The following is a 25,906-nucleotide window of genomic DNA, read 5'->3' on the forward strand; positions in this document are numbered from 1 at the left end:
GCATGTGAAACTTCTTGATGGTTGTACAAGGTTAATGTTGTCATCCAGTTCTTTCCTCCCAACTGAGGTTTGATGAGGCGCTACACTGCCATCTGGTGGCAAGATGTATGTGAACCACCCCATCAGATGCACCTTCAAGATTGTGGTATGGAGTTATAAGGCTAAAGTCATTTCTAGAATAGTTCAGATTAAAGCAGGGGAATAAGAAAGTGTTTCTTACGTTTATGATCATTTATAATTTGACAAACAAATTGCAGGCAAAATACAAAAGTAAACACCCCAAATCTCAGTGCAACTCCATGTTAATGTCCTAATACTTTCCCCCCCAAATTAAGACAGAACATGAAAAAGTGGAGAGAAAAACAATCAATCTCAAGTAAATTAAAGGCCTCCTGTATACTACTTCATTTAAAATAAAGACATTCATTTTTGTCAACACAACCTGTAGCGAAATAAAACCCAAACTACCTTGATCTGACAACCTGTAAAAACTAGCAATGAGCACAGTTATTCAAACAGACATTAGTATTCGTATACACATGCCTATTTCAACAATGACAAGGCTTCATCTTAACGGAATAAAATTATCTATGGGACATTTCTACACTCATGACATTTGGAATTCTTCATTTAATAAAATATCACAAATGTGAATATATTTTAAAAATACATACGGTATTAGCCTACACAGATTTCACTTAGCCTGCTGTTGTTGACACTACAGTCAGAGGCTCCATGTGTAGCAACGTGAAGTGGGAGATCTCTAAGCAATGAAAGAAAAGTTGAATTAAAATGACAGAATTAAGTAAACTAAATGAGGAGTAGCCTACAATGAGCAACCTTCAGTATAGGCTGTTTACTCTGAACAGGGTTGTTGTAGATCAGGACAGTAAAGACATGCACTGCCATATTGGATGATAGATAACCTATGGCATTTACAAGTGTCTAACTAGCGCGAGTCAGAGGCTACTTTTTCTCTCCCTCCTTTGTCGCACACCCCTGGTCCCTGTCCCCACAGTATCTCCCGAGTCCTGCAGGCTGCGCAGCAAACAAGTGTCCATGATTAAAACTATCTGGATATCCGATAAAATGTCATGATATTATTTCTAATGCCTATCCCTACTTTAGAATGTATTTCTGTGACGTTAGAACACATTCTAGAGTTTAGAATGGATCTCTGTGACTTTAGAACACATTCGAGAGTTTAGAATGGATCTCTGTGACTTTAGAACACATTCTAGAGTTTAGAATGTATTTCTGTGGATGCGGTCCTGTTCCATCTGAGACTTGGCCTTCTTCTTGAGCAGCAGGATGTGTTCAGAAAACTCCCTCACAGCCCCCAGGCCTGCAGCACTGTGGCAGGAGTATTTAGCAGCGTTGATCGCCACCACTGGGGCGTCCCGGGGTACTGCACTCAGCCCAGCCAGGATCAGACAGTCAACATCTGGTGCATCATTACCTGTAGGAGGGAGAGATGGAGGGATGAAATGTTTCTATTAAGTGTCCATAAGGTGGTTCTTGAAGTATTCTTAGGATGATTCATTAGTATGTTGCAAAAACATAACAAAAACATGCAAAAATATGACATGATTTAAGATAATCATATTTATTTTGATATAGTTTCTGATTTTGGGCTTCGGGATATCATAGAATTTGAATTACAGAAATCAACTAAACTGGATTCAATTGAAAGTGAATCCCAAATTCTCCAGGATTTGACTGCTGGCACCTCCCTTCTATTCAGTGACTGGCAGTGGCATGCAAATGAAGTTTTCTGCAGTGGTAGCCTAGCATATGTAACAGTATAACTTTAGACCGTCCCCTCGCCCATACCCGGGTTGTAGCCTAGCATACACGCAGAGGGGAAATACAAATGATCACTTAACCAAAACTGGACTCTGAATAAAATATACAAAATAGTTTCTCCCCGTCTCCCCTTACTAATAGATACTCTATTTAATCAGACAGTTTCCCCCTGTCTCCCCTTACTAATAGATACTCTATTTAATCAGACAGTTTCCCCCTGTCTCCCCTTACTAATAGATACTCTATTTAATCAGACAGTTTCTCCCTGTCTCCCCTTACTAATAGATACTCTATTTAATCAGACAGTTTCCCCCTGTCTCCCCTTACTAATAGATACTCTATTTAATCAGACAGTTTCCCCCTGTCTCCCCTTACTAATAGATACTCTATTTAATCAGACAGTTTCCCCCTGTCTCCCCTTACTAATAGATACTCTATTTAATCAGACAGTTTCTCCCTGTCTCCCCTTACTAATAGATACTCTATTTAATCAGACAGTTTCCCCCTGTCTCTCCTTACTAATAGATACTCTATTTAATCAGACAGTTTCCCCCTGTCTCCCCTTACTAATAGATACTCTATTTAATCAGACAGTTTCTCCCTGTCTCCCCTTACTAATAGATACTCTATTTAATCAGACAGTTTCCCCCTGTCTCTCCTTACTAATAGATACTCTATTTAATCAGACAGTTTCCCCCTGTCTCCCCTTACTAATAGATACTCTATTTAATCAGACAGTTTCCCCCTGTCTCCCCTTACTAATAGATACTCTATTTAATCAGACAGTTTCCCCCTGTCTCCCCTTACTAATAGATACTCTATTTAATCAGACAGTTTCTCCCTGTCTCCCCTTACTAATAGATACTCTATTTAATCAGACAGTTTCCCCTGTCTCCCCTTACTAATAGATACTCTATTTAATCAGACAGTTTCCCCCTGTCTCCCCTTACTAATAGATACTCTATTTAATCAGACAGTTTCCCCCTGTCTCCCCTTACTAATAGATACTCTATTTAATCAGACAGTTTCCCCCTGTCTCCCCTTACTAATAGATACTCTATTTAATCAGACAGTTTCTCCCTGTCTCCCCTTACTAATAGATACTCTATTTAATCAGACAGTTTCCCCCTGTCTCTCCTTACTAATAGATACTCTATTTAATCAGACAGTTTCTCCCTGTCTCCCCTTACTAATAGATACTCTATTTAATCAGACAGTTTCCCCCTGTCTCCCCTTACTAATAGATACTCTATTTAATCAGACAGTTTCTCCCTGTCTCCCCTTACTAATAGATACTCTATTTAATCAGACAGTTTCTCCCTGTCTCCCCTTACTAATAGATACTCTATTTAATCAGACAGTTTCCCCCTGTCTCCCCTTACTAATAGATACTCTATTTAATCAGACAGTTTCCCCCTGTCTCCCCTTACTAATAGATACTCTATTTAATCAGACAGTTTCCCCCTGTCTCCCCTTACTAATAGATACTCTATTTAATCAGACAGTTTCTCCCTGTCTCTCCTTACTAATAGATACTCTATTTAATCAGACAGTTTCCCCCTGTCTCCCCTTACTAATAGATACTCTATTTAATCAGACAGTTTCCCCCTGTCTCCCCTTACTAATAGATACTCTATTTAATCAGACAGTTTCCCCCTGTCTCCCCTTACTAATAGATACTCTATTTAATCAGACAGTTTCCCCCTGTCTCCCCTTACTAATAGATACTCTATTTAATCAGACAGTTTCCCCCTGTCTCTCCTTACTAATAGATACTCTATTTAATCAGACAGTTTCTCCCTGTCTCCCCTTACTAATAGATACTCTATTTAATCAGACAGTTTCCCCCTGTCTCCCCTTACTAATAGATACTCTATTTAATCAGACAGTTTCCCCCTGTCTCCCCTTACTAATAGATACTCTATTTAATCAGACAGTTTCCCCCTGTCTCCCCTTACTAATAGATACTCTATTTAATCAGACAGTTTCCCCCTGTCTCCCCTTACTAATAGATACTCTATTTAATCAGACAGTTTCTCCCTGTCTCCCCTTACTAATAGATACTCTATTTAATCAGACAGTTTCCCCCTGTCTCCCCTTACTAATAGATACTCTATTTAATCAGACAGTTTCCCCCTGTCTCCCCTTACTAATAGATACTCTATTTAATCAGACAGTTTCCCCCTGTCTCCCCTTACTAATAGATACTCTATTTAATCAGACAGTTTCTCCCTGTCTCCCCTTACTAATAGATACTCTATTTAATCAGACAGTTTCTCCCTGTCTCCCCTTACTAATAGATACTCTATTTAATCAGACAGTTTCCCCCTGTCTCCCCTTACTAATAGATACTCTATTTAATCAGACAGTTTCTCCCTGTCTCCCCTTACTAATAGATACTCTATTTAATCAGACAGTTTCTCCCTGTCTCCCCTTACTAATAGATACTCTATTTAATCAGACAGTTTCTCCCTGTCTCCCCTTACTAATAGATACTCTATTTAATCAGACAGTTTCCCCCTGTCTCCCCTTACTAATAGATACTCTATTTAATCAGACAGTTTCTCCCTGTCTCCCCTTACTAATAGATACTCTATTTAATCAGACAGTTTCCCCCTGTCTCCCCTTACTAATAGATACTCTATTTAATCAGACAGTTTCCCCCTGTCTCCCCTTACTAATAGATACTCTATTTAATCAGACAGTTTCTCCCTGTCTCCCCTTACTAATATATACTCTATTTAATCAGACAGTTTCTCCCTGTCTCTCCTTACTAATAGATACTCTATTTAATCAGACAGTTTCCCCCTGTCTCCCCTTACTAATAGATACTCTATTTAATCAGACAGTTTCCCCCTGTCTCCCCTTACTAATAGATACTCTATTTAATCAGACAGTTTCTCCCTGTCTCCCCTTACTAATAGATACTCTATTTAATCAGACAGTTTCTCCCTGTCTCCCCTTACTAATATATACTCTATTTAATCAGACAGTTTCTCCCTGTCTCTCCTTACTAATAGATACTCTATTTAATCAGACAGTTTCCCCCTGTCTCCCCTTACTAATAGATACTCTATTTAATCAGACAGTTTCCCCCTGTCTCCCCTTACTAATAGATACTCTATTTAATCAGACAGTTTCTCCCTGTCTCCCCTTACTAATAGATACTCTATTTAATCAGACAGTTTCTCCCTGTCTCCCCTTACTAATAGATACTCTATTTAATCAGACAGTTTCTCCCTGTCTCCCCTTACTAATAGATACTCTATTTAATCAGACAGTTTCTCCCTGTCTCCCCTTACTAATAGATACTCTATTTAATCAGACAGTTTCTCCCTGTCTCCCCTTACTAATAGATACTCTATTTAATCAGACAGTTCTCCCTGTCTCTCCTTACTAATAGATACTCTATTTAATCAGACAGTTTCCCCCTGTCTCCCCTTACTAATAGATACTCTATTTAATCAGACAGTTTCCCCCTGTCTCCCCTTACTAATAGATACTCTATTTAATCAGACAGTTTCTCCCTGTCTCCCCTTACTAATAGATACTCTATTTAATCAGACAGTTTCCCCCTGTCTCTCCTTACTAATAGATACTCTATTTAATCAGACAGTTTCCCCCTGTCTCCCCTTACTAATAGATACTCTATTTAATCAGATAGTTTCCCCCTGTCTCCCCTTACTAATAGATACTCTATTTAATCAGACAGTTTCCCCCTGTCTCCCCTTACTAATAGATACTCTATTTAATCAGACAGTTTCTCCCTGTCTCCCTTACTAATAGATACTCTATTTAATCAGACAGTTTCTCCCTGTCTCCCCTTACTAATAGATACTCTATTTAATCAGACAGTTTCCCCCTGTCTCTCCTTACTAATAGATACTCTATTTAATCAGACAGTTTCCCCCTGTCTCCCCTTACTAATAGATACTCTATTTAATCAGACAGTTTCCCCCTGTCTCCCCTTACTAATAGATACTCTATTTAATCAGACAGTTTCTCCCTGTCTCTCCTTACTAATAGATACTCTATTTAATCAGACAGTTTCTCCCTGTCTCTCCTTACTAATAGATACTCTATTTAATCAGACAGTTTCCCCCTGTCTCCCCTTACTAATAGATACTCTATTTAATCAGACAGTTTCTCCCTGTCTCTCCTTACTAATAGATACTCTATTTAATCAGACAGTTTCCCCCTGTCTCCCCTTACTAATAGATACTCTATTTAATCAGACAGTTTCCCCCTGTCTCCCCTTACTAATAGATACTCTATTTAATCAGACAGTTTCTCCCTGTCTCCCCTTACTAATAGATACTCTATTTAATCAGACAGTTTCTCCCTGTCTCTCCTTACTAATAGATACTCTATTTAATCAGACAGTTTCTCCCTGTCTCTCCTTACTAATAGATACTCTATTTAATCAGACAGTTTCCCCCTGTCTCCCCTTACTAATAGATACTCTATTTAATCAGACAGTTTCTCCCTGTCTCCCCTTACTAATAGATACTCTATTTAATCAGACAGTTTCCCCCTGTCTCCCCTTACTAATAGATACTCTATTTAATCAGACAGTTTCCCCCTGTCTCCCCTTACTAATAGATACTCTATTTAATCAGACAGTTTCTCCCTGTCTCCCCTTACTAATAGATACTCTATTTAATCAGACAGTTTCCCCCTGTCTCCCCTTACTAATAGATACTCTATTTAATCAGACAGTTTCTCCCTGTCTCTCCTTACTAATAGATACTCTATTTAATCAGACAGTTTCTCCCTGTCTCTCCTTACTAATAGATACTCTATTTAATCAGACAGTTTCCCCCTGTCTCCCCTTACTAATAGATACTCTATTTAATCAGACAGTTTCCCCCTGTCTCTCCTTACTAATATATACTCTATTTAATCAGACAGTTTCCCCATGTCTCTCCTTACTAATAGATACTCTATTTAATCAGACAGTTTCCCCCTGTCTCCCCTTACTAATAGATACTCTATTTAATCAGACAGTTTCCCCCTGTCTCCCCTTACTAATAGATACTCTATTTAATCAGACAGTTTCCCCCTGTCTCTCCTTACTAATAGATACTCTATTTAATCAGACAGTTTCCCCCTGTCTCTCCTTACTAATAGATACTCTATTTAATCAGACAGTTTCTCCCTGTCTCTCCTTACTAATAGATACTCTATTTAATCAGACAGTTTCTCCCTGTCTCCCCTTACTAATAGATACTCTATTTAATCAGACAGTTTCCCCCTGTCTCCCCTTACTAATAGATACTCTATTTAATCAGACAGTTTCCCCCTGTCTCCCCTTACTAATAGATACTCTATTTAATCAGACAGTTTCCCCCTGTCTCTCCTTACTAATAGATACTCTATTTAATCAGACAGTTTCCCCCTGTCTCCCCTTACTAATAGATACTCTATTTAATCAGACAGTTTCCCCCCTGTCTCCCCTTACTAATAGATACTCTATTTAATCAGACAGTTTCCCCCTGTCTCTCCTTACTAATAGATACTCTATTTAATCAGACAGTTTCCCCCTGTCTCTCCTTACTAATAGATACTCTATTTAATCAGACAGTTTCTCCCTGTCTCTCCTTACTAATAGATACTCTATTTAATCAGACAGTTTCCCCCTGTCTCTCCTTACTAATAGATACTCTATTTAATCAGACAGTTTCCCCCTGTCTCCCCTTACTAATAGATACTCTATTTAATCAGACAGTTTCTCCCTGTCTCCCCTTACTAATAGATACTCTATTTAATCAGACAGTTTCCCCCTGTCTCCCCTTACTAATAGATACTCTATTTAATCAGACAGTTTCCCCCTGTCTCCCCTTACTAATAGATACTCTATTTAATCAGACAGTTTCCCCCTGTCTCCCCTTACTAATAGATACTCTATTTAATCAGACAGTTTCCCCCTGTCTCTCCTTACTAATAGATACTCTATTTAATCAGACAGTTTCCCCCTGTCTCTCCTTACTAATAGATACTCTATTTAATCAGACAGTTTCCCCCTGTCTCCCCTTACTAATAGATACTCTATTTAATCAGACAGTTTCTCCCTGTCTCCCCTTACTAATAGATACTCTATTTAATCAGACAGTTTCTCCCTGTCTCCCCTTACTAATAGATACTCTATTTAATCAGACAGTTTCCCCCTGTCTCCCCTTACTAATATATACTCTATTTAATCAGACAGTTTCCCCCTGTCTCCCCTTACTAATAGATACTCTATTTAATCAGACAGTTTCCCCCTGTCTCCCCTTACTAATAGATACTCTATTTAATCAGACAGTTTCTCCCTGTCTCTCCTTACTAATAGATACTCTATTTAATCAGACAGTTTCCCCCTGTCTCCCCTTACTAATAGATACTCTATTTAATCAGACAGTTTCCCCCTGTCTCCCCTTACTAATAGATACTCTATTTAATCAGACAGTTTCCCCCTGTCTCCCCTTACTAATAGATACTCTATTTAATCAGACAGTTTCCCCCTGTCTCCCCTTACTAATAGATACTCTATTTAATCAGACAGTTTCTCCCTGTCTCTCCTTACTAATAGATACTCTATTTAATCAGACAGTTTTCTCCCTGTCTCCCCTTACTAATAGATACTCTATTTAATCAGACAGTTTCCCCCTGTCTCCCCTTACTAATAGATACTCTATTTAATCAGACAGTTTCTCCCTGTCTCCCCTTACTAATAGATACTCTATTTAATCAGACAGTTTCTCCCTGTCTCCCCTTACTAATAGATACTCTATTTAATCAGACAGTTTCTCCCTGTCTCTCCTTACTAATAGATACTCTATTTAATCAGACAGTTTCCCCCTGTCTCCCCTTACTAATAGATACTCTATTTAATCAGACAGTTTCCCCCTGTCTCCCCTTACTAATAGATACTCTATTTAATCAGACAGTTTCCCCCTGTCTCCCCTTACTAATAGATACTCTATTTAATCAGACAGTTTCCCCCTGTCTCCCCTTACTAATAGATACTCTATTTAATCAGACAGTTTCCCCCTGTCTCCCCTTACTAATAGATACTCTATTTAATCAGACAGTTTCCCCCTGTCTCCCCTTACTAATAGATACTCTATTTAATCAGACAGTTTCCCCCTGTCTCCCCTTACTAATAGATACTCTATTTAATCAGACAGTTTCTCCCTGTCTCCCCTTACTAATAGATACTCTATTTAATCAGACAGTTTCCCCCTGTCTCCCCTTACTAATAGATACTCTATTTAATCAGACAGTTTCTCCCTGTCTCCCCTTACTAATAGATACTCTATTTAATCAGACAGTTTCCCCCTGTCTCCCCTTACTAATAGATACTCTATTTAATCAGACAGTTTCCCCCTGTCTCCCCTTACTAATAGATACTCTATTTAATCAGACAGTTTCTCCCTGTCTCCCCTTACTAATAGATACTCTATTTAATCAGACAGTTTCTCCCTGTCTCCCCTTACTAATAGATACTCTATTTAATCAGATAGTTTCTCCCTGTCTCTCCTTACTAATAGATACTCTATTTAATCAGACAGTTTCCCCCTGTCTCCCCTTACTAATAGATACTCTATTTAATCAGACAGTTTCTCCCTGTCTCCCCTTACTAATAGATACTCTATTTAATCAGACAGTTTCTCCCTGTCTCTCCTTACTAATAGATACTCTATTTAATCAGACAGTTTCTCCCTGTCTCCCCTTACTAATAGATACTCTATTTAATCAGACAGTTTCCCCCTGTCTCCCCTTACTAATAGATACTCTATTTAATCAGACAGTTTCCCCCTGTCTCCCCTTACTAATAGATACTCTATTTAATCAGACAGTTTCTCCCTGTCTCCCCTTACTAATAGATACTCTATTTAATCAGACAGTTTCCCCCTGTCTCCCCTTACTAATAGATACTCTATTTAATCAGACAGTTTCTCCCTGTCTCCCCTTACTAATAGATACTCTATTTAATCAGACAGTTTCTCCCTGTCTCCCCTTACTAATAGATACTCTATTTAATCAGACAGTTTCTCCCTGTCTCCCCTTACTAATAGATACTCTATTTAATCAGACAGTTTCTCCCTGTCTCCCCTTACTAATAGATACTCTATTTAATCAGACAGTTTCCCCCTGTCTCCCCTTACTAATAGATACTCTATTTAATCAGACAGTTTCTCCCTGTCTCCCCTTACTAATAGATACTCTATTTAATCAGACAGTTTCCCCCTGTCTCCCCTTACTAATAGATACTCTATTTAATCAGACAGTTTCTCCCTGTCTCCCCTTACTAATAGATACTCTATTTAATCAGACAGTTTCCCCCTGTCTCCCCTTACTAATAGATACTCTATTTAATCAGACAGTTTCTCCCTGTCTCCCCTTACTAATAGATACTCTATTTAATCAGACAGTTTCTCCCTGTCTCTCCTTACTAATAGATACTCTATTTAATCAGACAGTTTCCCCCTGTCTCCCCTTACTAATAGATACTCTATTTAATCAGACAGTTTCCCCCTGTCTCCCCTTACTAATAGATACTCTATTTAATCAGACAGTTTCCCCCTGTCTCCCCTTACTAATAGATACTCTATTTAATCAGACAGTTTCCCCCTGTCTCCCCTTACTAATAGATACTCTATTTAATCAGACAGTTTCCCCCTGTCTCTCCTTACTAATAGATACTCTATTTAATCAGACAGTTTCCCCCTGTCTCCCCTTACTAATAGATACTCTATTTAATCAGACAGTTTCTCCCTGTCTCCCCTTACTAATAGATACTCTATTTAATCAGACAGTTTCTCCCTGTCTCCCCTTACTAATATATACTCTATTTAATCAGACAGTTTCCCCCTGTCTCCCCTTACTAATAGATACTCTATTTAATCAGACAGTTTCCCCCTGTCTCCCCTTACTAATAGATACTCTATTTAATCAGACAGTTTCCCCCTGTCTCCCCTTACTAATATATACTCTATTTAATCAGACAGTTTCCCCCTGTCTCCCCTTACTAATAGATACTCTATTTAATCAGACAGTTTCTCCCTGTCTCCCCTTACTAATATATACTCTATTTAATCAGACAGTTTCCCCCTGTCTCCCCTTACTAATAGATACTCTATTTAATCAGACAGTTTCCCCCTGTCTCCCCTTACTAATATATACTCTATTTAATCAGACAGTTTCTCCCTGTCTCCCCTTACTAATATATACTCTATTTAATCAGACAGTTTCTCCCTGTCTCCCCTTACTAATAGATACTCTATTTAATCAGACAGTTTCCCCCTGTCTCCCCTTACTAATAGATACTCTATTTAATCAGACAGTTTACCCCTGTCTCTCCTTACTAATAGATACTCTATTTAATCAGACAGTTTCCCCCTGTCTCCCCTTACTAATAGATACTCTATTTAATCAGACAGTTTCCCCCTGTCTCCCCTTACTAATAGATACTCTATTTAATCAGACAGTTTCTCCCTGTCTCCCCTTACTAATAGATACTCTATTTAATCAGACAGTTTCCCCCTGTCTCCCCTTACTAATAGATACTCTATTTAATCAGACAGTTTCTCCCTGTCTCTCCTTACTAATAGATACTCTATTTAATCAGACAGTTTCTCCCTGTCTCCCCTTACTAATAGATACTCTATTTAATCAGACAGTTTCCCCCTGTCTCCCCTTACTAATAGATACTCTATTTAATCAGACAGTTTCCCCCTGTCTCCCCTTACTAATAGATACTCTATTTAATCAGACAGTTTCTCCCTGTCTCTCCTTACTAATAGATACTCTATTTAATCAGACAGTTTCCCCCTGTCTCCCCTTACTAATAGATACTCTATTTAATCAGACAGTTTCTCCCTGTCTCCCCTTACTAATAGATACTCTATTTAATCAGACAGTTTCCCCCTGTCTCCCCTTACTAATAGATACTCTATTTAATCAGACAGTTTCCCCCTGTCTCCCCTTACTAATAGATACTCTATTTAATCAGACAGTTTCCCCCTGTCTCTCCTTACTAATAGATACTCTATTTAATCAGACAGTTTCCCCCTGTCTCTCCTTACTAATAGATACTCTATTTAATCAGACAGTTTCCCCCTGTCTCCCCTTACTAATAGATACTCTATTTAATCAGACAGTTTCCCCCTGTCTCCCCTTACTAATAGATACTCTATTTAATCAGACAGTTTCCCCCTGTCTCTCCTTACTAATAGATACTCTATTTAATCAGACAGTTTCCCCCTGTCTCCCCTTACTAATAGATACTCTATTTAATCAGACAGTTTCCCCCTGTCTCCCCTTACTAATAGATACTCTATTTAATCAGACAGTTTCCCCCTGTCTCCCCTTACTAATAGATACTCTATTTAATCAGACAGTTTCTCCCTGTCTCCCCTTACTAATAGATACTCTATTTAATCAGACAGTTTCTCCCTGTCTCCCCTTACTAATAGATACTCTATTTAATCAGACAGTTTCCCCCTGTCTCCCCTTACTAATAGATACTCTATTTAATCAGACAGTTTCTCCCTGTCTCCCCTTACTAATAGATACTCTATTTAATCAGACAGTTTCCCCCTGTCTCCCCTTACTAATAGATACTCTATTTAATCAGACAGTTTCCCCCTGTCTCTCCTTACTAATAGATACTCTATTTAATCAGACAGTTTCCCCCTGTCTCCCCTTACTAATAGATACTCTATTTAATCAGACAGTTTCCCCCTGTCTCCCCTTACTAATAGATACTCTATTTAATCAGACAGTTTCCCCCTGTCTCCCCTTACTAATAGATACTCTATTTAATCAGACAGTTTCTCCCTGTCTCCCCTTACTAATAGATACTCTATTTAATCAGACAGTTTCCCCCTGTCTCCCCTTACTAATAGATACTCTATTTAATCAGACAGTTTCCCCCTGTCTCCCCTTACTAATAGATACTCTATTTAATCAGACAGTTTCTCCCTGTCTCTCCTTACTAATAGATACTCTATTTAATCAGACAGTTTCCCCCTGTCTCCCCTTACTAATAGATACTCTATTTAATCAGACAGTTTCTCCCTGTCTCTCCTTACTAATAGATACTCTATTTAATCAGACAGTTTCCCCCTGTCTCCCCTTACTAATAGATACTCTATTTAATCAGACAGTTTCCCCCTGTCTCCCCTTACTAATAGATACTCTATTTAATCAGACAGTTTCCCCCTGTCTCCCCTTACTAATAGATACTCTATTTAATCAGACAGTTTCCCCCTGTCTCCCCTTACTAATAGATACTCTATTTAATCAGACAGTTTCCCCCTGTCTCCCCTTACTAATAGATACTCTATTTAATCAGACAGTTTCCCCCTGTCTCCCCTTACTAATAGATACTCTATTTAATCAGACAGTTTCCCCCTGTCTCCCCTTACTAATAGATACTCTATTTAATCAGACAGTTTCCCCCTGTCTCCCCTTACTAATAGATACTCTATTTAATCAGACAGTTTCCCCCTGTCTCTCCTTACTAATAGATACTCTATTTAATCAGACAGTTTCCCCCTGTCTCTCCTTACTAATAGATACTCTATTTAATCAGACAGTTTCTCCCTGTCTCCCCTTACTAATAGATACTCTATTTAATCAGACAGTTTCTCCCTGTCTCCCCTTACTAATAGATACTCTATTTAATCAGACAGTTTCTCCCTGTCTCCCCTTACTAATAGATACTCTATTTAATCAGACAGTTTCTCCCTGTCTCCCCTTACTAGATAGTTTCTCCCTGTCTCCCCTTACTAATAGATACTCTATTTAATCAGACAGTTTCTCCCTGTCTCCCCTTACTAATAGATACTCTATTTAATCAGACAGTTTCCCCCTGTCTCCCCTTACTAATAGATACTCTATTTAATCAGACAGTTTCTCCCTGTCTCTCCTTACTAATAGATACTCTATTTAATCAGACAGTTTCCCCCTGTCTCCCCTTACTAATAGATACTCTATTTAATCAGACAGTTTCCCCCTGTCTCCCCTTACTAATAGATACTCTATTTAATCAGACAGTTTCCCCCTGTCTCCCCTTACTAATAGATACTCTATTTAATCAGACAGTTTCCCCCTGTCTCCCCTTACTAATAGATACTCTATTTAATCAGACAGTTTCCCCCTGTCTCCCCTTACTAATAGATACTCTATTTAATCAGACAGTTTCCCCCTGTCTCTCCTTACTAATAGATACTCTATTTAATCAGACAGTTTCCCCCTGTCTCTCCTTACTAATAGATACTCTATTTAATCAGACAGTTTCTCCCTGTCTCCCCTTACTAATAGATACTCTATTTAATCAGACAGTTTCTCCCTGTCTCCCCTTACTAATAGATACTCTATTTAATCAGACAGTTTCTCCCTGTCTCCCCTTACTAATAGATACTCTATTTAATCAGACAGTTTCTCCCTGTCTCCCCTTACTAGATAGTTTCTCCCTGTCTCCCCTTACTAATAGATACTCTATTTAATCAGACAGTTTCTCCCTGTCTCCCCTTACTAATAGATACTCTATTTAATCAGACAGTTTCTCCCTGTCTCTCCTTACTAATAGATACTCTATTTAATCAGACAGTTTCCCCCTGTCTCCCCTTACTAATAGATACTCTATTTAATCAGACAGTTTCCCCCTGTCTCCCCTTACTAATAGATACTCTATTTAATCAGACAGTTTCCCCCTGTCTCCCCTTACTAATAGATACTCTATTTAATCAGACAGTTTCCCCCTGTCTCCCCTTACTAATAGATACTCTATTTAATCAGACAGTTTCCCCCTGTCTCCCCTTACTAATAGATACTCTATTTAATCAGACAGTTTCTCCCTGTCTCTCCTTACTAATAGATACTCTATTTAATCAGACAGTTTCTCCCTGTCTCCCCTTACTAATAGATACTCTATTTAATCAGACAGTTTCTCCCTGTCTCTCCTTACTAATATATACTCTATTTAATCAGACAGTTTCCCCCTGTCTCTCCTTACTAATAGATACTCTATTTAATCAGACAGTTTCCCCCTGTCTCCCCTTACTAATAGATACTCTATTTAATCAGACAGTTATTTATGAGTGAAGAACTTACAATCACTTCCTGGCAAGAGAGAACAGAGGGATGAGAGGAGAGAGATGAAGGGTTGAGAAGATAGAGAGAGAAATAAGGAGGAGTGAAACACGGAATGAGGAGATACTGTTCCATAACAGTGTGGTCACCATGACAAACACAATCAGGTTCAACTGGCTCAAACTTTGCTGTTGACATTTACTGTCTGAGAGTTTCATTGATACGTGGTTATCAAACACCCCTGCTACGGTCACATTCCTGAGAGATATGTAGCCTGTTCTACCTTTCCATCTCAGAAGGGCTCCAAATAAAGATCTTCATACGTTTGATTGACATGAACGCACAACTATTACTCAAATTAGAAGGTTAAGAACCTTGAGATTCCACTATCTTTCAAACTGTGCTATATAACTAACTACTAGTAGTAGTCGTAGTAGCAGTAGTAGTCGTAGTAGCAGTAGTAGCAGTAGTAATAGCAGTAGTAGTAGTAAATTGTTAATTGAAAATAACAGTGAGTTTACCCATATAGGCGACCTCCTTCCAGTCCAGATCCTTGTCATCCATCATGGCTTTGACCTCACCCTGGATGTCCTTGCCCAGCTGCCTGACCTCGCAGCCTGTCCTCTGGGATAGATTGTCAGCCAGGGCCTTGGTCACAGGGTCCTCACCGGACGAGATCAAGATCACCTGGAAGAAAGACAATAATAGTAGAAAACATTTTCATACTGAGACAAACCGATCTGTTCTGGGATTGGCTGGTTACACATCCACCATAGTTTCAGGAAGCGTGTTGGAAAGGACAGTGGGAGAAGAAAACAGCCTGGCCATCACAGCACGGTTGGGCCAATAATGTATAGAAGGATGTCATTTGAGAAGTGTTCTCTTAGAGGGTGTGATGAAACTCAAACTAATAAAGTCACATGACGGAGTAAATAGTATCCTAAGTGTGTGTTTAATGGGCGGAGGTTTCAGTGATAAACTGTGGCCTAAATCTAGGAGCAGGAGCAGCCAGTGTGAAACATCCTGTTCTGGTAAGAGCTTAGCAAAGCAAACACAACTGGTTTCACCTAACTTCCTGTATCCTTAATACTGCCACAAAGCCAAACGAGGGACACCGGGTAGCCTAGCGGGTTACATCGTTGGGCCAGTAACCGAACCCGAGATTACTAGGTGAAAAATCTGTCAATGTGCCCTTGACCAAGTCACTTAACCCTACTTGCTCATGTAAGTCGCTCTGGTTGATTGTCAGCTAAATGACTAAAATGTAAAATGATAGGATTGTTTTTTGTTTATTTTATAGTAGCTTAATGCTGCTTCAAGTTGAACATGTTAAGAGAGGTTAACTGTCACTGCCCAGAAAGAATGATGTCAGCTATGACAAGACACCTTGAATTAGATTGGTTTTCTTTTGGTTATTAAACCAGTAGTAGGTGGAGTGGATTTACAGGCATTCAGAAAGCATTCATGACTAGGCTGCTCAACCAGACTCATACATGACTAGGCTGCTCAACCAGACTCATACATGACTAGGCTGCTCAACCAGACTCATACATGACTAGGCTGCTCAACCAGACTCATACATGACTAGGCTGCTCAACCAGACTCATACATGACTAGGCTGCTCAACCAGACTCATACATGACTAGGCTGCTCAACCAGTGAGCTACGGACTACCACCTCTGTCTTACCCTTAGAACTGATGGTTTTCCAAAATACAGTGCCTTGCGAAAGTATTCGAGCCACTTGAACTTTGCGACCTTTTGCCACATTTCAGGCTTCAAACATAAAGATATAAAACTGTATTTTTTTGTGAAGAATCAATAACAAGTGGGACACAATCATGAAGTGGAACGACATTTATTGGATATTTCAAACTTTTTTAACAAATCAAAAACTGAAAAATCTTGTTGGAAGACAAATCTCCGTCCCAGTCTCAGGTCTTTTGCAGACTCCATCAGGTTTTCTTCCAGAATGGTCCTGTATTTGGCTCCATCCATCTTCCCATCAATTTTAACCATCTTCCCTGTCCCTGCTGAAGAAAAGCAGGCCCAAACCATGATGCTGCCACCACCATGTTTGACAGTGGGGATGTTGTGTTCAGGGTGATGGGCTGTGTTGCTTTTACGCCAAACATAACATTTTGCATTGTTGCCAAAAAGTTCAATTTTGGTTTCATCTGACCAGAGCACCTTCTTCCACATGTTTGGTGTGTCTCCCAGGTGGCTTGTGGCAAACTTTAAACAACACTTTTTATGGATATCTTTAAGAAATGGCTTTCTTCTTGCCACTCTTCCATAAAGGGCCAGATTTGTGCAATATACGACTGATTGTTGTCCTATGGACAGAGTCTCCCAACTCAGCTGTAGATCTCTGCAGTTCATCCAGAGTGATCACGGGCCTCTTGGCTGCATCTCTGATCAGTCTTCTCCTTGTATGAGCAGAAAGTTTAGAGGGACGGCCAGGTCTTGGTAGATTTGCAGTGGTCTGATACTCCTTCCATTTCAATATTATCGCTTGCACAGTGCTCCTTGGGATGTTTAAAGCTTGGGAAATCTTTTTGTATCCAAATCTGGCTTTAAACTTCTTCACAACAGTATCTCGGACCTGCCTGGTGTGTTCCTTGTTCTTCATGATGCTCTCTGCGCTTTTAACGGACCTCTGAGACTATCACAGTGCAGGTGCATTTATACGGAGACTTGATTACACACAGGTGGATTGTATTTATCATCATTAGTCATTTAGGTCAACATTGGATCATTCAGAGATCCTCACTGAACTTCTGGAGAGAGTTTGCTGCACTGAAAGTAAAGGGGCTGAATAATTTTGCACGCCCAATTTTTCAGTTTTTGATTTGTTAAAAAAGTTTGAAATATCCAATAAATGTCGTTCACTTCATGATTGTGTCCCACTTGTTGTTGATTCTTCACAAAAAAATACAGTTTTATATCTTTATGTTTGAAGCCTGAAATGTGGCAAAAGGTCGCAAAGTTCAAGGGGGCCGAATACTTTCGCAAGGCACTGTATATGCATTTTAAAGTTGTTTTTTTCTCATTGTGCATAGTGTATTTATGTGAAATGTGTCAAACAATTCAGCATTGGTTGCCATTGATACTTTGCAATGTCAAATTTATGAAATAAACCATTCAATTGTTGTGTGATCATATGTGATCTTTTAAAACACAATGAATGAATCACCAGTATTCATCGCATTATCTTTGCATCTCCACTCCCTCTCTCTGCAGTGTGTGTGTTCTATATGTACAGTATCTGTACCTCCACTCCCTCTCTCTGTAGTGTGTGTTCTATATGTTCTATATCTGTACCTCCACTCCCTCTCTCTGCAGTGTGTGTGTTCTATATGTTCTGTATCTGTACCTCCACTCCCTCTCTCTGTAGTGTGTGTTCTATATGTTCTGTATCTGTACCTCCACTCCCTCTCTCTGCAGTGTGTGTGTTCTATATGTTCTATATGTACAGTATCTGTACCTCCACTCCCTCTCTCTGCAGTGTGTGTGTTCTATATGTTCTGTATCTGTACCTCCACTCCCTCTCTCTGCAGTGTGTGTGTTCTATATGTTCTGTATCTGTACCTCCACTCCCTCTCTCTGCAGTGTGTGTGTTCTATATGTTCTATATGTACAGTATCTGTACCTCCACTCCCTCTCTCTGCAGTGTGTGTGTTCTACATGTTCTGTATCTGTACCTCCACTCCCTCTCTCTACAGTGTGTGTGTTCTATATGTTCTGTATCTGTACCTCCACCCCCTCTCTCTACAGTGTGTGTGTTCTACATGTTCTGTATCTGTACCTCCACTCCCTCTCTCTACAGTGTGTGTGTTCTATATGTTCTGTATCTGTACCTCCACCCCCTCTCTCTGCAGTGTGTTTGTTCTACATGTTCTGTATCTGTACCTCCACCCCCTCTCTCTGCAGCATGCGGATACCCATAGTATCTCTGGTGTTGACTGAGACCATCTCCTCTCCAGAGACAGAGATGAGGACGCGGCCGTCAGTCAGACAGCCGGAGACGTTACACAGCAGCAGACGCACCACCTCAGGCTTGTCCAGGCCAAAGTAACCAAACCTGGACAGGAACAACACACACAGGGACAACATTTGGACAACCACTCCTCTGTGTTACAGCATTATTCATTGTGTTGCTTTACCACAAAATCTAATTATATTTAAAATGCATTCAAATAAACACTTTCAGAGAGAGAGACAGACAGGGAGACAGAGACAGACAGGGAGACAGACAGAGAGAGAGACAGACAGAGAGAGACAGAGACAGACAGAGAGAGAGACAGACAGAGAGAGAGACAGAGAGGGAGACAGAGACAGAGAGAGAGACAGAGACAGACAGACAGACAGAGGTGGTTCGGAGTGAATGACTTCAACAGAGAGGGAACATGAAATTCTAGGTCATTGATTTCAGACTACCTCAGTACTCTCTGTTCTGCCACGGGCCAGTCGATATCCACATCAATATCCACACTGTACTCTGGCAGCATCTCATAGTAAGCCCACTTCCCCCCCTGAGAAAGACAACAACACAAAGTGTATTTCTATTAGCATTCAAAACACCAGTTCACAATAGAATATCTAGTAGTATCACAGATCAGTCCATCTCTCAGTGTGTATGTTGTTTCTAGTCAGGCTGAATGAATAAATACGTTATTGATCCCAGGAAGGAAATATGCTTTGTCAGCAGCAGCAGAGATAAACATCTGGGTCTGTATCTAGGATCAGGTCCTGCCTGTCCACATCATCTTAGTCATTGTGGTTGTGTTAGAAGTGGATATTTGTTGATCTCATAGCCACTACTGCATACAGAGTGTTATTGTTGGGGAATGTTACTAATAAACTAATGAAGAGGAATTTATCTTACACACACACACACACACACACAAGGATTAAGGTTGGATGGACTAGACACACACACACACACACACACACTACAGGCTCTCCTATGCTGAACCTGCAAAAATGAATTGAATAACTATTGATTGTGACCTATGACCAACTAATAACCAGGCTGATGAGGCCTTAAGAACCGATCCTTGTTTAAACTTTAAAAACAGCAGAATAGTGAAAACCCTTAGTGGCCAAAGCAACATGTATGTCGAGACAGAAGAGCTGGCTGGACTGGCCAGACTGCAATATAAACCTGACGACCAATTACTCAAATGCAATTTGCTTACAGAGAATGTATCCCTTCACATATACTTCCAGAGCCTACAGACTGGTGTTGAAGATCATGTAGAACACTCGTTCCTCATCAAGCAGCTGAACACTAGTTTGGGACTTATTCGACAAACCCCATGGTTTACCCTGCCTATTACTAGACCACTGTTTTTATAATACCTTTTCTAGATATGATTCATCTTCTCCTGTATGTACAAACGCCACTTATATTTTACATACAGCCTACCCACAGTGTATATTAACCAATCAAGTAGCAGTATTGTGTGACAATTAAAGGAGGAACTCTCCTGTGGTCCTCGGCAGCTCAGTTGGTAGGACATGGTGCTTGTAACGACAGGGTAGTGGGTTCTACTCCTGGGACCACCCATACCAAGCATGACTACGTCGCTGTGGATAGAATGACATATCTGCTAAATGGCATAAGTTATTATATTAAATAAACAGGTTTATAATTCTCTCATTATCATCCCTGTGTGTATTGTCCTGCGTACATCATGGTATTAAAGAAGTTGAAGTTCAGATGGTCTCCTCACTATTCCTTCAATCGAAAAGGGAAAACTGATCCGAGACCAGCACTCCTTCCTGAGGCGCTTTGTGAATATGGGTCCCTTTAGGGGCCTGGTGAAAGTTACCTGCAAAACACCTTCCTCTATAAGGGCTCTGGTGGAAAAATAGAAAGATCCGTTCTCACACAGCTCTCCATCCCAGTCCTGTCTCCGGGGCCTGTTGGATGGATCCAGGTTGAGAGGCTGGGTGGCTACACTACCTGAACAGGAGAGAGAACACATCATCATTATGAGTTGATAGGAAATAGTCTGGTTTCTGGTTATAACCTGGTCAGGAGACAAACTCACTTGTTTAATCACACCCCCATCTCTCTATTGTGATACAGTCACGTGGACAGGAAAAACTCCTGACCCTACTTCAAATCAAATTGTATTGGTCACATACACATGGTTAGCAGATGTTAATGCGAGTGTAGTGAAATGCTTGTGCTTCTAGTTCCGGCAGTGGAGTAATATCTAACAAGTAATCTAACAATTCCACAACAACTACCTTATACACACAACTCTAGAGGGATGGAATTATAAAGTAGCCTAGGGGTGTTTTTCCCCCACAGAGATTAAGCCTAATCCTGGACTACAAATCATTTTCTATGGAGATTCTCCATTGATCTTGCTTTTTAATCCAGCATTAGGGTTAATCTGTATCCTGGAAACCATGTCTAACTGTAAGGTCCTAACCATAACACATGGCTGTCCTGTACCTCCTTTCTTCACCTCCTGACAGACCTGAACATTAAGTTGGTTGGAACCTCTCCAGTTAACTGATAATAAGTGTAAGGTCCTAAACATAACACATGGCTGTCCTGTACCTCCTTTCTTCACCTCCTGCCAGCGGAAGTGGTGTCGTCGGACCACGGAGAAGACGGACGTGAAGCCCTGCTTGGTGATCATCTCCAGGGCCTCCTTCAGGTGGAAGGGGTGCAGGCAGGGAGACGTGGCCTGGATGTGACAGATCACATCCACCTCTGGAGGAGGACAACACACAGCAGACTATGAGATACCAGAAGAATATGAGAAACAGTATGAGATTTGAATAATTTTATATATGCTGCCACTGTTGTCAATTGAAGCTATGGAGTGGGTCCCACTTTATTGGGATAAACCCAAATGTTGCCTCATAGATCACAATGAATAAGACTACATGGACGGGGGGGACATGATCCTAGATCAGTATTCCTACTCGGAGATGCTCTGCCGTCCCAGAGCCTTAGTCAAGCTAGTGGTTAAACAAGTTTAGCATATATTACATTAACAGCTGACATCTATAACAAAGCGCTGCCAAACAGTCATTACAAAGATAGTTGAAGTGTCACAAAGGGTGTGGTTCTGTCACAATAAAATATAACCAACGTTGACACTGTTGCCACAGAGAATCTTCCTCTCGCCTCCCTCCTTGTCTCCTTCTCACAGCACATTGGAGCAGAAGATCTGATCTCAAAACGCATTAGATCTAAGTGGAGGAACCTCAGATCCTCCACTCAGATCTCCTCCAGAAATGAGTTTTGAAAAGGAGACAAAGAGAGAGGACATGAGGAATCAAGGAAATACACTTGACATTCACCCCCTACCTGGGTTTAATCGGGCGAATTCCTGGATGGTGTCAAGAGAGCTGGAGGAGTCTTTGGACACCTCTGGGCTCCTGCGGTGAACCTGAGCTCCCCATGCCTTGGCTACCTTCTCAATGTCGTCATGGTCAGTTGATACCCACACACTGGGAGAAAGAACGGAACAAGTTGATTCCTCAGGCTTTGTAACAAGTAGGCTACATCAGTGTAATCCAGTCTTGTGTGGCCAAGCCCAAACCAGGGAGTTCATTCAGAGACTGTACACTAACTTTCAAATAACAATATTATCCATGCACCCAAAACAAGAATGTCAACATGCTTTCTCACATTTAAAAATACTAGTTTAGTATAGAATACTACAGTACTTGAAATTAAATTCTGTAATAAACTGTAGTATATCCCTTGCTCATGTGTAGTACTTAGTAGAGAATGTTGTAGTATACTGTAGAATACTATAATAAATACTACAGTAGTATCTGCAAAAAACACTAGTAAATGCTACAGTAATGTCCCCAAAAACACTACCCTTTTTAACAATAGTAAATCCTACAGTAATTTGCATATACCCTGCCCATTCTCCTCCACCATAACCCCATAAGTGAGAAACCCACATGCCAAGTACAGCCCACGTATTGTGTTCCCTACAGTTAGAAAAGAGTAAAGTGCTGACCTATCTGTTCACACCCCAGTCCTATCTACCTACAGGTTATGGGAAATGTATTTTAGTATGTATCTAGTAAGGAGAGAAAACCTCCACTTCTATGTCAAAGATATAAAAACACTATAGTAAATACTACAGTCCGCAAAACACTACATGATACTATAGTATATACTAGTTATTTTACTACAATATGTATACTATAGTTAACTGTAAATAATACACTACAGTGAATACTATGGTATTAATATCATAGTATACTAGCATTTTTGTATGTGGGTTGTAATGTAGCTAGTCTACCAAGCTTCTATCAAAGCAACTCTGTATACAGTAGTTAGATTGAAAGACATTTGACTATTAGATTGAACTGAATTACCTGTCAAACTGTTTGGAGTCCACTGCAGCTCTCAGAACCCATCCGATGAGGGGGACACCGGCGAGCATTTTGATATTCTTCAGGGGGATCCCCTTACTGCCTCCCCTCGCCAGGATAAGGGCTGCGATGTGTCTCTTCTCACCGCTGGATTTAATAACCTTTGCTTTTCTGTCGCTCACATCTTCGATGCCTCTTCGCGTTCGTTTTCTTGTAGCAGCCATTGTAAAGGGTCACTCAGTAGCCCAGTGGGAGGTTAAGAAGACGTGGCGGTATCACTGTAACTTAGCAAGCTAACTAACCAGTAACGTTTGCGATAGCTATGTGTAGCAGTCGGCTGATGAATCTAGCTAGCTACGTCTTGTGTTCTAGCTCACTGTAGCTAGCTAGTTATTTAGGTTACAATATATACTACTGACTACAATGTCAGTAGCATACACTGAAGGACGGCCTATTAATCCTACAAATATTACATTTAGAAACAGAAAAAGTGGCGTATTATGATATTTCATTGTGGCTACGAAATCAGAAAGAACGTCACCATAGAATTGTACCGTAATGATTGAGGTCAATGCGTTAAAAACTATTATGGCTATCAATATTATCGACACGAGGATACCTAAGGTGCAAAATGGTATACGCATGTCCAATGTCTATTTTCTCAATCACAGAACTCCAGGTTTCAATATTGCACAAAATAATGTAAATGTACTCATCATAGACAACAATTCAATTGCGCTAGCCAACCAAACAGCAGTACTTACGGTAAAGTATGTACTACTTCTAGCTGGAACGACTCTGTGCAGTGCGCGTGTGCAATAACTCAATTCTCCCTTGCACTCCGAAATAACTTTTATTTTTTAGAAACGTTGGCAAAGGGTAAAGTCTACTATTTTACTGATTGTAGTTTTGGAAACATAAAAATGTATGGCGATAAGATGATACATCTGATACCGGGAGCTCGGAGTCATGCATCAAAATCGTTAAGCAGTGTGCCGATATTGTATCGCTTTATCGGAAACACGTTATCAATTTTTATTTATTTATTATTTATTTTACATTTATTTAACCAGGTAGGCAAGTTGAGAACAAGTTCTCATTTACAATTGCGACCTGGCCAAGATAAAGCAAAGCAGTTCGACAGATAAAACGACACAGAGTTACACATGGAGTAAAAACAAACATACAGTCAATAATGAAGTATAAACAAGTCTATATACAATGTGAGCAAATGAGGTGAGAAGGGAGGTAAAGGCAAAAAAGGCCATGATGGCAAAGTAAATACAATATAGCAAGTAAAATACTGGAATGGTAGTTTTGCAATGGAAGAATGTGCAAAGTAGAAATAAAAAATAAATAATGGGGTGCAAAGGAGCAAAATAAATAAATAAATTAAAATTAAATACAGTTGGGAAAGAGGTAGTTGTTTGGGCTAAATTATAGGTGGGCTATGTACAGGTGCAGTAATCTGTGAGCTGCTCTGACAGTTGGTGCTTAAAGCTAGTGAGGGAGATAAGTGTTTCCAGTTTCAGAGATTTTTGTAGTTCGTTCCAGTCATTGGCAGCAGAGAACTGGAAGGAGAGGCGGCCAAAGGAAGAATTGGTTTTGGGGGTGACTAGAGAGATATACCTGCTGGAGCGTGTGCTACAGGTGGGAGATGCTATGGTGACCAGCGAGCTGAGATAAGGGGGGACTTTACCTAGCAGGGTCTTGTAGATGACATGGAGCCAGTGGGTTTGGCGACGAGTATGAAGCGAGGGCCAGCCAACGAGAGCGTACAGGTCGCAATGGTGGGTAGTATATGGGGCTTTGGTGATAAAACGGATTGCACTGTGATAGACTGCATCCAATTTGTTGAGTAGGGTATTGGAGGCTATTTTGTAAATGACATCGCCAAAGTCGAGGATTGGTAGGATGGTCAGTTTTATCAATGAACTCCAAAGATGTGTTTTGTCGAATAATCACCGTCGAAACGTTGGTAATTAAATTTTTGCATCTGAGCTCCTAGAGTGTGCGGCTCTCTTTTATTTTCAAGTTTGTCGAATAACCACCTGATTGGTTTGGTATTCGTTTCGGTAGAATAGGGAAAGGCTTATTTTGACCAGCAGGTGCCACTAGTGTACACTATGTTGATCAAAGCCTCGTGTAATTAACCTATTTTCGCCACAATTGTATGGAAATGCTCAATGCTTCAGGAAGCTTCGTTTCCCCATCACTAGCTTCATCGATTAGTAAATGTGCAGAATTTCGGCAAAAATCATTCTACACCCACTGCAGGGCACTGAGCTTCCTCGCATCACCATATTTGGTAGTGAGTGGAAACGCCAAACGGATGCTTCACATTAAGTTTTATACATCCGGTGAAATATCTAGTTCATTATTCTACAGTGTTTTAATCTACCACCGTAGAATACATTCAAAAAACTTTAAAGTACTACTTAAGTAGTTTTGGGGGGTCTGTACCTTCCCCATTTCTCCTTCTCCCAAATCCATTCAGCTGATGTTCTGAAAGAGCTGCAAAATCTGGACCCCTACAAATCAGCCGGGCTAGACAATCTGGACCCTTTCTTTCTAAAATTATCTGCCGAAATTGTTGCCACCCCTATTACTAGCCTGTTCAACCTCTCTTTCGTGTCGTCTGAGATTCCCAA

At 40.0% G+C, this 25,906-nt stretch overlaps 1 protein-coding gene across 1 annotated transcript; it reads right to left on the reverse strand.

The window, feature by feature from the left end:
* Positions 1–207: 207 nt before the first annotated feature.
* Positions 208–24,041, reverse strand: LOC109876841 (N-acylneuraminate cytidylyltransferase-like). Its single transcript, XM_031815453.1, has 8 exons — positions 23,259–24,041; positions 22,228–22,370; positions 21,469–21,624; positions 20,726–20,859; positions 19,329–19,423; positions 18,801–18,972; positions 15,411–15,576; positions 208–1,459 (listed from the first exon to the last, which is right to left on the reverse strand). The coding sequence occupies exons 1-8, from the start codon at positions 23,477–23,479 to the stop codon at positions 1,245–1,247; spliced, it is 1,302 nt and encodes a 433-aa protein (XP_031671313.1). The 5' UTR covers positions 23,480–24,041; the 3' UTR covers positions 208–1,244.
* Positions 24,042–25,906: the final 1,865 nt, after the last annotated feature.

The sequence above is a fragment of the Oncorhynchus kisutch genome, unplaced genomic scaffold (assembly GCF_002021735.2).
Source record: "Oncorhynchus kisutch isolate 150728-3 unplaced genomic scaffold, Okis_V2 Okis09a-Okis19a_hom, whole genome shotgun sequence".
NCBI lineage: Eukaryota > Metazoa > Chordata > Actinopteri > Salmoniformes > Salmonidae > Oncorhynchus > Oncorhynchus kisutch.